This window comes from Paramisgurnus dabryanus, chromosome 19 (assembly GCF_030506205.2).
Source record: "Paramisgurnus dabryanus chromosome 19, PD_genome_1.1, whole genome shotgun sequence".
NCBI classification, from domain to species: Eukaryota; Metazoa; Chordata; class Actinopteri; order Cypriniformes; family Cobitidae; genus Paramisgurnus; species Paramisgurnus dabryanus.
Window position 1 is genome coordinate 7,525,864 of NC_133355.1, and position 15,150 is coordinate 7,541,013.

Consider the following 15,150-nt stretch of genomic DNA (forward strand, 5'->3'; position numbering starts at 1 on the left):
AATAATGTCGTGGTTTCTATGTCAACAACATGGCTGCCGCAAAAATTGATGACTTAGGTCGAATAACTCCTATTCCCATTTATTTGTCCACAATACTCTGTCGGATGATGCAAAATTATGTGTTTTGGGAACAAGAAGCATTCTGGGAATCAAAATCTGAAGGAAAAAAATGAAAAAAGATTGATGATTTGCCGGTTGCCATGGTTTGCATAAGGTTGTTTTTTTATAGTTTTATTCTGTAAAGACAGAGACTTGTTAATGTTTAATGTTCATTTAACTTTGACAAATCTAAATTAGAGAAAAAATGAATGGGTCCAATATCATTGGTCTTAAAAGGTGGGTCAGTCTTGTCCCACCCACATTAAGGGTTCCGACGCCCATTTCCACCCTTTCATAAGCATGAGAAAAACTTGTTAGAGGCATAAAGACCTTTGGATCTCATTCTTCTATACAGTAAGTTATTTAATTGGATTTTATGCTTTAAAGCTCTATTTCTAACCTGCTTTGAATTATTTTATTTAAATATTCTTTAAGCATCCTAAAACTACACTTTCATTTTCAAAAGATGGTGTGATTCTGGTTTACTTTTTATAGTTTGAAGTGCTTAAATGTCTAATTGATTGTATTTTAACAGTGGATATATTGGTTTGTAATTCAAATGTATTCATTCCAAATTGTTGCATGTTCTTGTGTGCAGTCCTGCTAAAAACTTTACCGCCAATAATACATTTGTTCACATTTACCGAGAAACTCAACACATGTTTCTTGCATACATAATTTTTTATCTGTGCTTGTTAACAAATGCAATTTGTGACTACAGAAACTAAAACAAGATAATATCAACAGAAAAAATTTTAACCATTTATTCTGTGACATCTCTCCACAGCCAAATATTTTCATGAATGTTAGAATAAATCTATACCACACTTTTGTTGAATAGACCCTGTAACAAAGCATTATTTACATGTAGGATCCCGAGAACAAACAAGTACAGCAACAAGTTGGTTAATTCTGACATTATTGTGGGGTTACAGTGTGGGGTTTTAACACAAAAAACATATGTTCTGTATTCGTGGAATAGGCATCTGGAATAAATAAAATTCACAGTAAAGAACGCTAAAGGACACACAGGAATACTATCTGACCAAAACACATCTTAGAATTCTTAGATGCATCGCGATGCAGGACGTGGACGATTCTGAATCGATTCACAAATGTCAAAAATCGATTTTCTGCAAGAAAAATCTAATAAAATAATATTGACGGAATGCAAAAGATGACAAACATGATAACATATTACACATTTCCACCCTGAGGAGGACTGCTAGTTCAGACACACATTTATTTTTCTGTTGGTTCTTTGCAATATTAATAAAATATATTGGAAGTCAAGGTTACACTTTATTTTGATAGTCCACTTTAGACATTCAACTAACTACAAATAACTTAGCAACTACATGTCAACTAACTTTCAATAATTTGCAACTATACGTCAACTAACTGTCATTAGAGTATTAGTAGACTGTAAGGGTTGGGGTTAGGGAAGAGGTTTGGGTTGGTGGAATAAGTTGACATGCACCTGCAGAGATTCTTATAGACAGTTGAATGTCTGTTGAGATATTATCACAATAAAGTGTTAGTAGATATTAAGCAGACAGTCTACTAATTCTCTAAAGATTGGTAGTTAATAAGTAGTTGCAAAGTAACTTATAATTAGTAAAATGTCTAAAGTGGACTATCGAAATAAAGTGTTACCGAAGTCAATTTTAAAGCAAAGTATCTATAGTCACACACACACAAAAAAATTCAGATCATCGTTTTTAGCATCGCCACCCTCGTAATCGAATCGAATCGTGTGGTGCCTAGAGATTCCCACCTAATTGCACCTTGGGTGTGCATTATTTTCTTATAATTCAATGGACCGTCATCAATTATTCCTTACTTAATGTAAACTCTTCTATACCAGCATTGACGACTCTACTACAAGATTATGGAATTATATCTGGTTATAAATTAATGTAAATAAGAGTCTCTATAGTCCATAGACAGGTTAGGGGAGAGGCAATTTGATATCTCCAATTCACCAAACTTGCATGTTTTTGGCCTGTAGGAGGAAACCGGAGTAAAACCACACTGACACAGGGAGAACATGCGAACTCCACACAGAAAGGTCACTTAACCTAGCCAGGGCTTAAATTCTCAGTGCTGAGCAATACCATGGCACTACTTCATTTAAAGCAGACAGATTGCGAGCCATAACTTACGAAAATGACTGAATTTAATGCACTTCTCAGAGGCTACGCGTCGGGTGGTTCTTCGCCTCTACGTCGTGCATTAAAACCCTTTAATGCATGGCTTGCCATGGATTATCCCTTACATAAACAATAATAAACACCATAAAATTACATGGTATTTGTACCAAATTGTTGTTACATATGTGCATGTCTTTGTCAGTGAGATTAAGCTTTTTATAGTATTTCGAGTAAAACTCCAAAAAGAAAAAGGAAAATACATCCACTAACATCATATCAGATTAATTTTAAGCAGTGATTAAAGATAAAAGCTTAACATTTTCTGTGTAATTATTTTTATATTTTTTATTGTCTCTTATCTTGTAAGACAATATACTTGCAACGTCCTTTAAGCTGAAATGTGTTCCTTTTTTTATCAAGGTTTAAATCATCGACTCATCACAATGGCTAGCAACGGTTTGTGTAATTCCTTCATTTTTTTGTTAACATTTGTTTTGAATTTATTAACAACTAAAAGAAGTGCTATCCTGGTAAATCATTTAACAGTACAGAATCACTGCTGTATTTATTAATGCAGTTGTGAATAATGTTCTCAATAATGGCTCGTCCCTTGTAATTATCACTTGTATTAACTGTATTACCTGTATTGACATTATTTAACAATAACAAGAATTAATACATGCTGAAAGATTATATTTTTATTGTTTGTTCATGTTAGTTGTGCATTTAATGCAACCTTATTGTAAAGTGTTAAAATGTATAGAGAGCACATGAACAATAGCATTGTCAGGAACCACAAAAGTCAGGAATCCCAATGCAGAGGTTTTTAATGAGAAAACTCAATGTCAGGTATGTATAGGAGATAACACTCTATGTCTTCATGAAAATGTAAATGTGAAAGGCAAAACACTCTGTGACGTCAGGAACAGGCAGGCACTCACGGTGGGAAACCCAGCAGGGCTGTAGGACATCCACCCTCCGTTCACACTCGTAACAACCCGTCACAGGGCAGAGAGAGTGCCAGGCGGGGCACAGCAGGAGAGAGAGAGAGAGGCGGACTGAGTCTTCAGCAGAGAGAAGTGCTGGACAGCGCACAGCTGGCGTCCGAGTCTTTAGCAGGATTATGCGCAGAGCGCACTGCAGCTGGACAGCGCTAGATGTAGTCGGCGCTCAGAGAATCCGCAGACAGAGTGTAAGTGGAGGCTAGGCGGGGAACACACCACTCGGGAGAGACTGACAGTGGGGCGAGGAATCTGAAGGGATAAGGCAGCAGAGAGCACGGTAAATAATCCAAACAAAACTACACACAGTTACTCGACACGACAGGACTAGAACTAGCCAGGCTAGCGGGCACGAACATACAAAGACGAACTTGCAAGGAACAGAGGAAACGAGGGGAATTTAAATCAAACCGGATGGGCAATAAATGTGGATCAGGTGTGGGACGCCGGTGAGAAGAGTCAGAGATAATGAGGTCACCAGGTGGAAGGCGCGCACGTGTGGAGCTGTCAAAACATAAACACAACACAACACATGGTGAAACAAAGACAAAGCGGCCAATGAGACCGAATTCATGACAGGACTCCCCCCCCACGACCGCCACTGGGCGGTCCATGAGGAGGCTCACCCCGTCGCCGGCGGAGATCCTCTATCAGCCCAGGGTCCAGGATGTCCCGGGCCGGTACCCAACACCTCTCCTCCGGACCATATCCTTCCCAGTCAACGAGATATTGAAATCCCCTACCCCGGCGACGCATATCCAGTAACGACTTAACCGAATACACAGGGGCACCATCTATAAGCTGAGGGGTGGGAGGGGTGGGGGCAGAGGGAACAGGGTTAATGTGGGAAAAATACACAGGCTTCAGTTTAGACACATGAAAAACTGGATGAACCCGACCGAGAGCTGGGGGCAATCTGAGCCTGACCGTCACGGGATTAATGACCTTAACAATGCTGTATGGCCCAAGGAATCGTGGAGCCAACTTGCGAGAAGGCTCACGGAGAGGTAAATCCTTGGACGAAAGCCATACCTTCTGCCCACAGATAAAACGGGGCGCAGTTCTGCGGTGACGGTCGGCCGCGGCTTTGGTTCGTCTGGAAATCTGACGTAATGTAAATCTAGCTTTCCTCCAGGTGCGTTTGCAACGACGGACAAAAGCCAGCGCAGACGGAACCACCGCATCGGGTTCCTGTGATGGGAATAAAGGGGGCTGAAACCCCATGGACGCCTCAAAAGGGGACATGTTAAGGGAAGAAACAGGGAGAGAATTATGGGCGTATTCAACCCAGGGTAACTGTTGGCACCAGGAGCTCGGATATTGTGATGTCAGACAGCGGAGAGCTCTACCTAAATCTTGGTTAGCCCGTTCACATTGCCCGTTGGTCTGAGGATGATACCCTGAAGACAAGCTAGCCGTGGAGCCTATTTGTCTACAAAATTCTTGCCAGAAACGAGAAATAAACTGAGGACCCCTATCTGAAACAACGTCTGTGGGCAGACCATGTAAGCGAAAGACGTGTTCGATCATAACCTGGGCGGTTTCCTTGGCAGTGGGCAATTTGGGCAAAGGGACAAAGTGAGCCGCCTTGGAGAAGCGGTCGACAATGGTCAACACTACAGTGTTTCCCCTAGAACTAGGCAAATTGGTTACAAAATCGATGGCGATATGTGACCAAGGACGAGAGGGAATGGGTAATGGTTTAAGCAGACCAATAGGGGCTTGATGAGAGGCCTTATTACGGGCACAAACCTGACAGGCTAACACAAACTGTCTGACATCGGAACCCATAGAGGGCCACCAAAAACGCTGACGAACGGTCGCCAACGTTCTCCGAACTCCCGGATGGCAAACAAACTTGGACTCGTGACCCCACCGGATGACCTCGGAGCGAAGCGCATTCGGAACCCACAATCGACCCGCTGGACACCCTTCTGGCACTTCCCCCTCCCGGCCGGCCCGTCTCACTCGCTGTTCTATTCCCCAGCGTAAGGCACCCACCACCCGCCCCTCCGGGAGGATGGTTTCGTCCCCAGCGGAACCGGGGCTTTCGAACAAACGAGAGAGAGCATCGGGCTTAGTATTCTTGGAGCCGGGCCGGTACGAGAGGGTGAAGTTAAATCTGTCAAAGAAGAGCGCCCAACGAGCCTGCCGAGAAGATAACCTCCTGGCTGAACGGATGTATTCGAGGTTCTTATGATCCGTCCAGACCAGGAAGGGCTCCGAGGTCCCCTCTAACCAGTGACGCCACTCACCCAAAGCCAGTTTGACCGCCAGCAGCTCCCGATTGCCTATGTCATAATTTCGCTCTGCTGGGTTTAACCGATGGGAGAAAAAGGCACAGGGATGCACCTTGCCATCCTTAGCAGACCGCTGAGACAAAACGGCGCCTACCCCGACATCCGAAGCATCCACCTCCACAATAAATTGAGCAGCCGGATCTGGAATAGAGAGAACAGGAGCAGAGATAAACCGGGACTTTAAAATATCAAAGGCCTCCTGAGCACTGGAATTCCAGACAAACCTCTCCTTAGTGGAAGTGAGAGCAGTAAGAGGTTGAGCAATCTGACCATAATTTCTGATAAATCGCCGGTAAAAATTGGCGAAACCCAGAAATCTTAATAAATCCTTACGGGAGTCGGGGACTGGCCATTCGGCCACCGCTTTGATCTTGGCAGGGTCGGGACGGATCTCACCGGGGGCAACAACAAAACCCAGGAAGGAAACTGACTTACGATGGAATTCGCACTTCTCCGCCTTGACATACAGCTTATTTTCTAACAGCCGGCGTAAGACTCGGCGAACATGCTGAGTGTGTTCCTGCATAGAGGGAGAAAAGATGAGAATATCATCTATGTACACAAAGACAAACTTGTTAACCATGTCTCTCAGCACATCATTGACCAGAGTCTGGAAGACAGAGGGGGCGTTACAAAGGCCGAACGGCAGAACGCAGTACTCAAAGTGTCCGGTAGGGGTGTTAAAGGCTGTCTTCCATTCATCTCCCTCTCTTATTCGCACCAGATGATAGGCGTTGCGTAAATCTAGCTTAGTAAAGAAACGCGCCCCCTGCAGGAGCTCAAACGCAGTAGACATTAAGGGAAGGGGGTACCTATTCTTAACCGTAATGTCATTTAAGCCCCTATAATCAATACAAGGGCGCAGGGAGCCGTCCTTCTTGCCAACAAAGAAAAACCCCGCCCCTGCGGGCGAGGTGGAGGGACGAATGAGACCGGCACGCAGGGCATCATTAATATACTGGTCCATAGCCTCTCTCTCAGGACCCGATAACGAATAAAGTCTACCCTTAGGCGGAGAAGTGCCGGGGAGGAGATCAATAGCGCAATCATATGGCCGGTGAGGAGGCAGGGAGGTGGCCCGGGCTTTACTAAACACCTGAGCGATATCCGCATACTCCGCCGGGACTCCGGTCAAATCGACCGCCGGAACCTGAGGAAGAGAAAGAACAGAACCAGAAACAGCAGAACCAAGACATGACACATGACAAGACTGGGACCAAGACAAGATAATACTATGCTGCCAATCAACGTGAGGATTGTGTTGCGCTAACCATCCATGCCCTAAAATAATAGGGGATAGAGACGCATGAAGGACGTGCAACACAATCTCCTCACGATGATTACCAGACACAGAGAGACTCACAGGAGAAGTGCAATGTGTAATCCGCGCCATCTGCTGCCCCTTGAGGGACCAGACATCCAAGGGGGACTGGAGAGGAACAACCGGAACACCCCAAGCGCGCGCCAGCGCTTCATCAATGAAGTTGCCCTCCGCACCAGAATCGAGAAGGGCAGTGGACGGATGATCACGTCCAGCGAAGGACAAAATGACGGGGAGTTGGGTACTGGAAACAGGGGAGAGTTTTGAAGAAGTGCCCACCAGGACTCCCGTACTCACTGATGGGCAGCGGCTTTTAACGGGCAGACCCTTGCAAAATGCCCGGGCTTCCCGCAATACAAACACAGGGCCTTCTGTATGCGCCTCTCTCTCTCTCTCTGTGACAGGCGCAAACGACCCAGCTGCATGGGTTCAGGCTCGGCTGATGGTAAAGGTGAAGAAGGGGAAGTGGTGGTCTCCTCAGAAAACACTCGCTGACGGATGGAGCGTCGCTGATTACGAAGCAGTCTCCGAGCCTCGATCCGGAGAGCGAGATCAATAATGGCATCAAGTGACGGAGGAAGGTCATGAAGAGCGATCTCGTCCTGCAGATCGTCGGACAACCCCTCTACAAACTGGGCTCGGAGAGCCGCTTCATTCCAGTGGCAGGCAGCCGCTAAAGTCTTAAACTCAATAGCATAATCAGTAACTGTGAGTCTGCCCTGAACAAGATGAGCCAAGCGAGCTGCAGCGGCGTCCCCGCGCACCGATCGGTCGAAGAGTTTCTCCATCTCTTCCCTAAACTCATCAAAAGACCGACAGCAAGGGTCGCTGGCATCCCACACGGCCGTAGCCCACTCGCGCGCCTTGCCAACCAGAAGGGTGATTACATACGCAACCCGGGTGCGTTCAGAGGCATAGCGGCGGGGCTGGAGGGCAAAAACCAGAGAGCATTGTGAGAGGAAAGCCCGGCAGGAGGCGGGATCGCCGTTATATGGAGGTGGAGCTGTGACGTGAGGTTCCGTCTGCAACGACTGACTGGGCTGGGTGGCATCATGACTGACCTGGTCAAGCCGAGAGGAAAGGTCATTCAGACGGGTTGATAAACCCTCAACCTCTTGAGAAGTGGTGGTGAGGCGAGCCGAGTGTTGTCCTAACCATGAACCCTGCTGGGCGAGTGCTGACCGGAGAGCATCAACCTCCGCGGGATCCATCTTGGCAAGTTCGTCCTGTCAGGAACCACAAAAGTCAGGAATCCCAATGCAGAGGTTTTTAATGAGAAAACTCAATGTCAGGTATGTATAGGAGATAACACTCTATGTCTTCATGAAAATGTAAATGTGAAAGGCAAAACACTCTGTGACGTCAGGAACAGGCAGGCACTCGCGGTGGGAAACCCAGCAGGGCTGTAGGACATCCACCCTCCGTTCACACTCGTAACAACCCGTCACAGGGCAGAGAGAGTGCCAGGCGGGGCACAGCAGGAGAGAGAGAGAGAGGCGGACTGAGTCTTCAGCAGAGAGAAGTGCTGGACAGCGCACAGCTGGCGTCCGAGTCTTTAGCAGGATTATGCGCAGAGCGCACTGCAGCTGGACAGCGCTAGATGTAGTCGGCGCTCAGAGAATCCGCAGACAGAGTGTAAGTGGAGGCTAGGCGGGGAACACACCACTCGGGAGAGACTGACAGTGGGGCGAGGAATCTGAAGGGATAAGGCAGCAGAGAGCACGGTAAATAATCCAAACAAAACTACACACAGTTACTCGACACGACAGGACTAGAACTAGCCAGGCTAGCGGGCACGAACATACAAAGACGAACTTGCAAGGAACAGAGGAAACGAGGGGAATTTAAATCAAACCGGATGGGCAATAAATGTGGATCAGGTGTGGGACGCCGGTGAGAAGAGTCAGAGATAATGAGGTCACCAGGTGGAAGGCGCGCACGTGTGGAGCTGTCAAAACATAAACACAACACAACACATGGTGAAACAAAGACAAAGCGGCCAATGAGACCGAATTCATGACAAGCATGAGAAGATTATGATGTCTTGAATCTTATTTATATATGTTCCTATATACAAAATTAATGTGCAGTTCAATTTCATAGTCACAGTTTTCTTTAATTGAACACAGATATGGACATCGTGAAGAAAACAGAGCAGATAATGAAAGATGTCAATGCTAGAATTGAAGCAACAGAGTTCAATGACCAATCTATGGTTACATTAAAATCCTACATTGTGTAAGTACTTGAGTAAGTGAAATATATTTCTTCATATGACTTGCTTTTTTGATAATCATCTAATTATCTCTCTCATTATGCACAGAGAGGCCATTTCAAAGATATCTATCGAAAACAGGAAAAAAACAACTATTGGGATTTTTGGGATATCAGGAGAAGGAAAGAGCACTCTATTAAGTCCAATCCTGGGTAAAGAGGATCTACTTCCCTCTGGTAGTTTTGGTGCATGTACAGCTGTTGTGTCTCAGGTGGAAGCAAATCTGAGTGACTCCAACTACATAGCAGAGATCGAATTCATTTCTAAAGAGGTTTTGTTGTTCAGTATTGTATCAGTGTTCATGTTGGTTTCTCTTTTAATAAGACTGCTACATAGAAGAAAAGCATTATGTTTTGGTGCATTGTTTATTCGCAGGAATGGGAGAAAGAACCTCAAGATCTTGTCAGTGTTTTGTCGGATGACAGTGAGGACAGGGATGATGACATGACGAAAAGTGCTAAAGAAAAGATCACTGCACTGTATGGAGAAGATGCAGATAAGAAAACATTAGAAGAGCTCAATATCATGGATTTATGTGTTAAAATTGATAATCTTTTGACCAACAATAACATAACCATCTCAAAATTGAATGTAAGTTTTAGAAATCTAAGTATGTAAAATATTTCTGAATTTGCAAAATGTACAAAAAAAAAATTGTAAACATAACTTTGCAATGTAATGAAGTCATGTTTAAATCAATAGTGTTTATTTAACAGGCCTCTGAATTTGCCAGTGAAGTTGCACGCTTCATACAACATAGTGATGCAAGTCCTGGTGGTTGGTACTGGCCGCTTGTGAAAAGCGTGAAAATTCAGATTCCAAAGATTTGTTGTGAACTCTTGGAGCACATTGTCCTGATTGATCTTCCTGGTACTGGAGACTGCAACAAGATCAGAGATGACCTCTTGAAATCTGTAAATACCACACAATCTTTCCTCTATTTAACATATTTTTAACCGTACACTATTTTAAAAAATATTATTTATGTTACCCAGATACAAGAGTATGGTTTTGTTGTGTTTATATGTTGCATATAAAGCTGAAAACAGTGAAAACAATCCAAACTCACATTTACATTTATGCATTTTATTTGCTATCATTATAATTAAAAAAGATTAATAAATTCTTTGAAACATGTGGCTCATATAGTTCATGTTAGCTAATGCTCTAACTAATATCATATTACATTTTTTACTTCATGATCGCATGGTATACAATTATGTGTATTCATGTGTATTATGTCCATTTAATGTTTTTACCGAAGGAAGATTAATTTTACTTGTCATTTCAATTCACCCAATTTAAAGGAGCATTGCATTGCATTGTGTAGGTTCTGAAATGTCTAACCGTTACTTACACCAGTGGCCGTTAGACAAACTGCAGCCAGTCTCATGCTCGTTCTCGGTGGCCACACTCGTAGGAGCACGAACACAACAACCAGAGTTGCCGTAGCAACCACAGACAGCTCATTGAGATTCACCAGCATGTTTACAGCTGTAAGAAAAGTTACAGTACTGTAAGGTTATTGTTTGACAGACCATATTTAGTAAAATGTTGCAGTGCTACTTTATATTTTCAACTGAAGTCTACTTCTAAAAGTTTTGTAACACTAACGTTACTGTAATGATGTACCATGAGGCTTTGCAGTCTTTATTGTCTCTCAACATAAACAGAACAGGTTAAACACCAACAATCACAATGCAAGGGACAGGCAAACTCGTAGGCGTAACAAGCAGTATAATCAGGGCAGGCATCAAACAATCGTAATACAGAACAAAGTAACAAACCGGGAGATAAACAGACAGGGAAACGCTCAGAAATGACAGCTGTGGCAAATCAAGACTTCGCAGTGAGTTCAAGTTCAAGTGGAGTATTTAAGCAGTTCATGATTGGATGCAGATGGAAACGTAATCAGTCCTAGTATGTGGAATCATGGGAAGTGTAGTCCGAAATGATTAAAACTCAGGGGATGGCTCCCTCTGGTGGTGATCGGAGGATGCCTCGTTCATCACAGTTACACGGTAAAACACACTCCCGACACTCACAATCTTTATGCACTCGTGCTCTGAATTGAAACGGTCCTGTGGCTGACTAAGTTACCTAGCATCCACATTTGGCTAGCATGCTATCGTTAGCATTACACCACAAAAACAATAAAATAATATATTACAAATGGCCTGTAACTATGTCTTACCTTTGCAGTAAAAAGAAAGTTAGGGGTCCAGCGCTGACCAGAGCTCCCTCCAAGAATCAAATGCCAATCCGATGTTTACTCTTGTCTTTGCCCCGACGCCGGTCACGCTCTATTTTGGCCGCACTAGATAAGGTTTTTTTTAAACTTACGTGGAGTTTCCGTGAGTGTCTGGACTGTGCTGGAGGCAGGGCTGGACTGGGACAAATATTCGGCCCTGGCATTTTGGCCCAAACCGGCCCACACTACATACACTGCAAAAAATGATTTTCAAGAAAAAAAATTCTTAGTATTTTTGTCTTGTTTTCAGTAAAAATATCTAAAAATTCAAAAATTAAGATGCTTTTTCTTGATGAACAAAACGACCCAAGAAAATAAGTCTAGTTTTTGACCAAAAATATCAAATGTAAGTGATTTTGTGCATAAAACAAGCAAAACAATCTGCCAATGGGGTAAGCAAAAATTTCTTGAACATTTTTCTTAAACACTAAATGCAAGAAAAATTTGCTTACCCCATTGGCAGATTTTTTTGCTTGTTTTATGCACAAAATCACTTAAATTTAAAATTTTTGGTCTAAAAACTAGACTTATTTTCTTGGGTCATTTTGCTAATAAAGAAAAACCATCTTATTTTAAGAATGTTTAGATATTTTTACTGAAAACAAGACAAAAATACTAAGAATTTTTTTTTCTTGAAAATAATTTTTGCAGTGTATAATTACAAATACCACCCATCTTTGCATGCCTTTAAATATGTATAGCAACAGCAACAGCAACAGCAACAGCAACTCCAATTCCACAAGAGCACTAAACCCAATTAATAGCAGGTAGAAAAGAGTGAAAGTTGACAAACTCTTCTAGAACGTGTTATTTATTAATGCAATAAAACTGTATAATCCACACTTATGAAGCCTAAAACAAGCTTCATGCAATTGGCAAAATTTGCCATTGGATTGCTGACTTATTACAAAATACAAGTGCTGCTTACATTAATATTGAAAACTGATTATTACTTCCAGTACTTACAGGAAAGTATTCACTACATTCACTGAACTAAACTTGTGTGATTACAGTAATAGAGATTTTTAACATTATCTGTCAAGTGTGTTGTTATACAATAAACATATCTTTTTCTGTAAGCAGATCTCCTGGATTGTTTGATTTTGCTTGAAGAGAAATGATACGTTTTGAAACAGACAATCAACGAAAAATCTACGAATCAGATACACTCGTAGCGACAGAGCAAAGAGTGCAATTCTTTTATTGCAGCTTTATCAACATAATTTTGTGTTTTTGACTCAATTGCTCAATTTTATTGCAGCTTTATCAAGAGGTATCCATCTAAACTTGTGTTTTGAAAGCAGTTCTGCTTACCGCAGGCACTACACTCACTTCTCCCTCGTCTCTCTCTCCCTCTCCTCACTGACACTTTGCATGCTGGTGCTGACAGTGCCACCACCGCCACCATCATCATCACCAGCGACGCGAGTTGAAGGTCCTGCTGCCGCAGAAAACATTTGTGTTTTTTAACACATTTTGCAGCGTCTGCCTGAAGAGCCTGCTTCTTTTTGTCGCGCAGTTTTTCTGCGCCTCCCTTGCGTTTTCTCTCTCTCTCTCTCTCTCTGTTTTGACACGTGAACTGACCGACGATGCACGCTCGCTTGCACAGAGACCAAAGCGGTGATTGGGCCAGCTTAATGTCATTCAAAAAAAAATAACCAATGGGCTACTGCTTAAATGTGAGAGGGCCGGTCTATCTAGGAAAAGAAAGGATGATGACTGTGCTGGTCAGTCATTGGGCCAGCTTAATGTCGTTTAAAAAAAAAAACCAATGGGCTGCTGCTTAAATGTCAGTGGGCCGGTCTGTCTAGAAAAAAAAAGACGCTAACTGGGCTGCTCAGACAAATATAGTATGAGATGTATCGGCCCAAAAAGTACGTCGGCCCACCGGGAAACTGCCCGGTTTGCCAGATGGCCAGTCCGCCCCTGGCTGGAGGTTGCGCTTCTTTCTGTCTGCAGAGTCCATATGAAACATGCTAGCGATTGCCGCTGCATACTAATGGCTGCAGTACGCATGTATATGGAACGCCCAAGTAGACGAGCATGCGCATGATGTCACATTTTGAACTTTTCGCGCCAATTTGGACCGACTCCTCCACACACAATAGAGCCTACAAGCTGATAGAGACAACCGCGGGGGACAGTCAAGGTTACATTATGGTTGGCTCATAAATATACAAATGAAACCTCTATCTTAAAGATTTTTTTAAGTAATAACCTACATAATGCCCCTTTAAGATAACACATTTAATTTGTAATAAAATAGGACATAAACAAAAATATGTTAGGTGAGAACTTGAGAAGTGAGTGTTTTCAACTGAAATGTTTTTACTTCTAATCTTGTAGAAACTAAGAGATTGCTCTTCTGTGTGGATTGTAAGTGCCATCAAACGAGCCACTACTGATAAAGGTCCATGGGAGATGTTAATGCACTGCATTGAAGAGCTGGGACCTGGAGGAGAATGCAAAAGCATAAACTTCATCTGTACCATGACTGATGAGATTAATCCAAAAGACTATCGGAGGTTAGTATTTTAAAATACAAATCAATAAAAATAATGATAGAAAATAAAATTAAGATTTTTTCTTTTTTTTCTTTTTTTTTTAGATCAGCACAGTTTTCTGAGACGGTATGGTATATGTAGAACTATAAAATATTTTTTTCTTTTCTTATATAATTTTCTTGATTATTGTTTGTAATTATTCTGACATTTGTATTTTCATAATGAAAATGTTAACAAAAAGGTTGTATTTGTTAAAATTAGTAAATGCATCAGCTAACATGAATTTTTTTTTGCATTTATTGATCTTTGTTAGTTTTAGTTTATGCCAATACAATTGTTCATGTTAACTTATTATGCATTAACTTATCTTGTATGTAAAAAATGTATGGTGAAATTAACATTAATTATTAATTAAGATGAATAAATGTTGTACAATATGGTTCATTGATAGTTTATGCTAATGCATTAACTCATGTGAACATATAGTGTGTGTGTTACCAAAGCACCAATCATTCTGAACAAATGAAAATGCCCAGTGTTAAATTCACAATGTTTATATAGGTCCACACTACTTGGTGTTAAAACTGAAGCAGTGTTAAAAGCTGCTATCTGTTACTTTATCCTCTCTATCACCATCTCTGTTTGAAACCTAAAATCTTAAATTTTACTTGTAGAGTTATTTATTCACCATTATGGTGATCGGTGTTTGTTTTAGTTGGACTATTGACTGCTATGTGTGTTATGGCGAAGAATAGAACATGTTGCAATTCTATTATGGTGGTTGATACATAATGTCAAACATCATCATCAAGTTCATCATCTACTTTTTAACACTCTGTAGTGTAGACCTATATAAAGACTGAGCAGTGTTAATTTGCTGTGTAAAAAGTGTGTTGAGTCTAGTTGGTTTATTTTTGTGTCAGTTGTTACCATGATTGACCACAACTACACAAAACCAAGTTGTTAGAAACATGATGATGCATGTTTTAACAAACTTTGCATTTTACTCTTAGCTTTTCTTGATTTATTATATATATTTTGGCTTATTCTATAGTTAATCGTTTGTGGATTATCTTTTCAGACTCCGATAGCAGACTGCATACTTCACAGAAATGGCCGTACCAAGAAGATAATGAAAAAAAAATTGAACATTTGAATCCTGCAATCAAAGTAATACTGATGTTACCATTATCTGATTATATTTTTTGTTAACTGTGATCTCATATTTACCAAATATTATTTTTTA

At 41.9% G+C, this 15,150-nt stretch overlaps 1 protein-coding gene across 1 annotated transcript; it reads left to right on the forward strand.

The window, feature by feature from the left end:
- Window positions 1-354: 354 nt before the first annotated feature.
- Window positions 355-9,782, forward strand: LOC135776604 (nuclear GTPase SLIP-GC-like). The gene is made up of 5 exons (XM_065287444.1): window positions 355-453; window positions 2,673-2,708; window positions 9,004-9,112; window positions 9,198-9,420; window positions 9,525-9,782. The coding sequence occupies exons 2-5, from the start codon at window positions 2,696-2,698 to the stop codon at window positions 9,765-9,767; spliced, it is 588 nt and encodes a 195-aa protein (XP_065143516.1). The 5' UTR covers window positions 355-453; window positions 2,673-2,695; the 3' UTR covers window positions 9,768-9,782.
- Window positions 9,783-15,150: the final 5,368 nt, after the last annotated feature.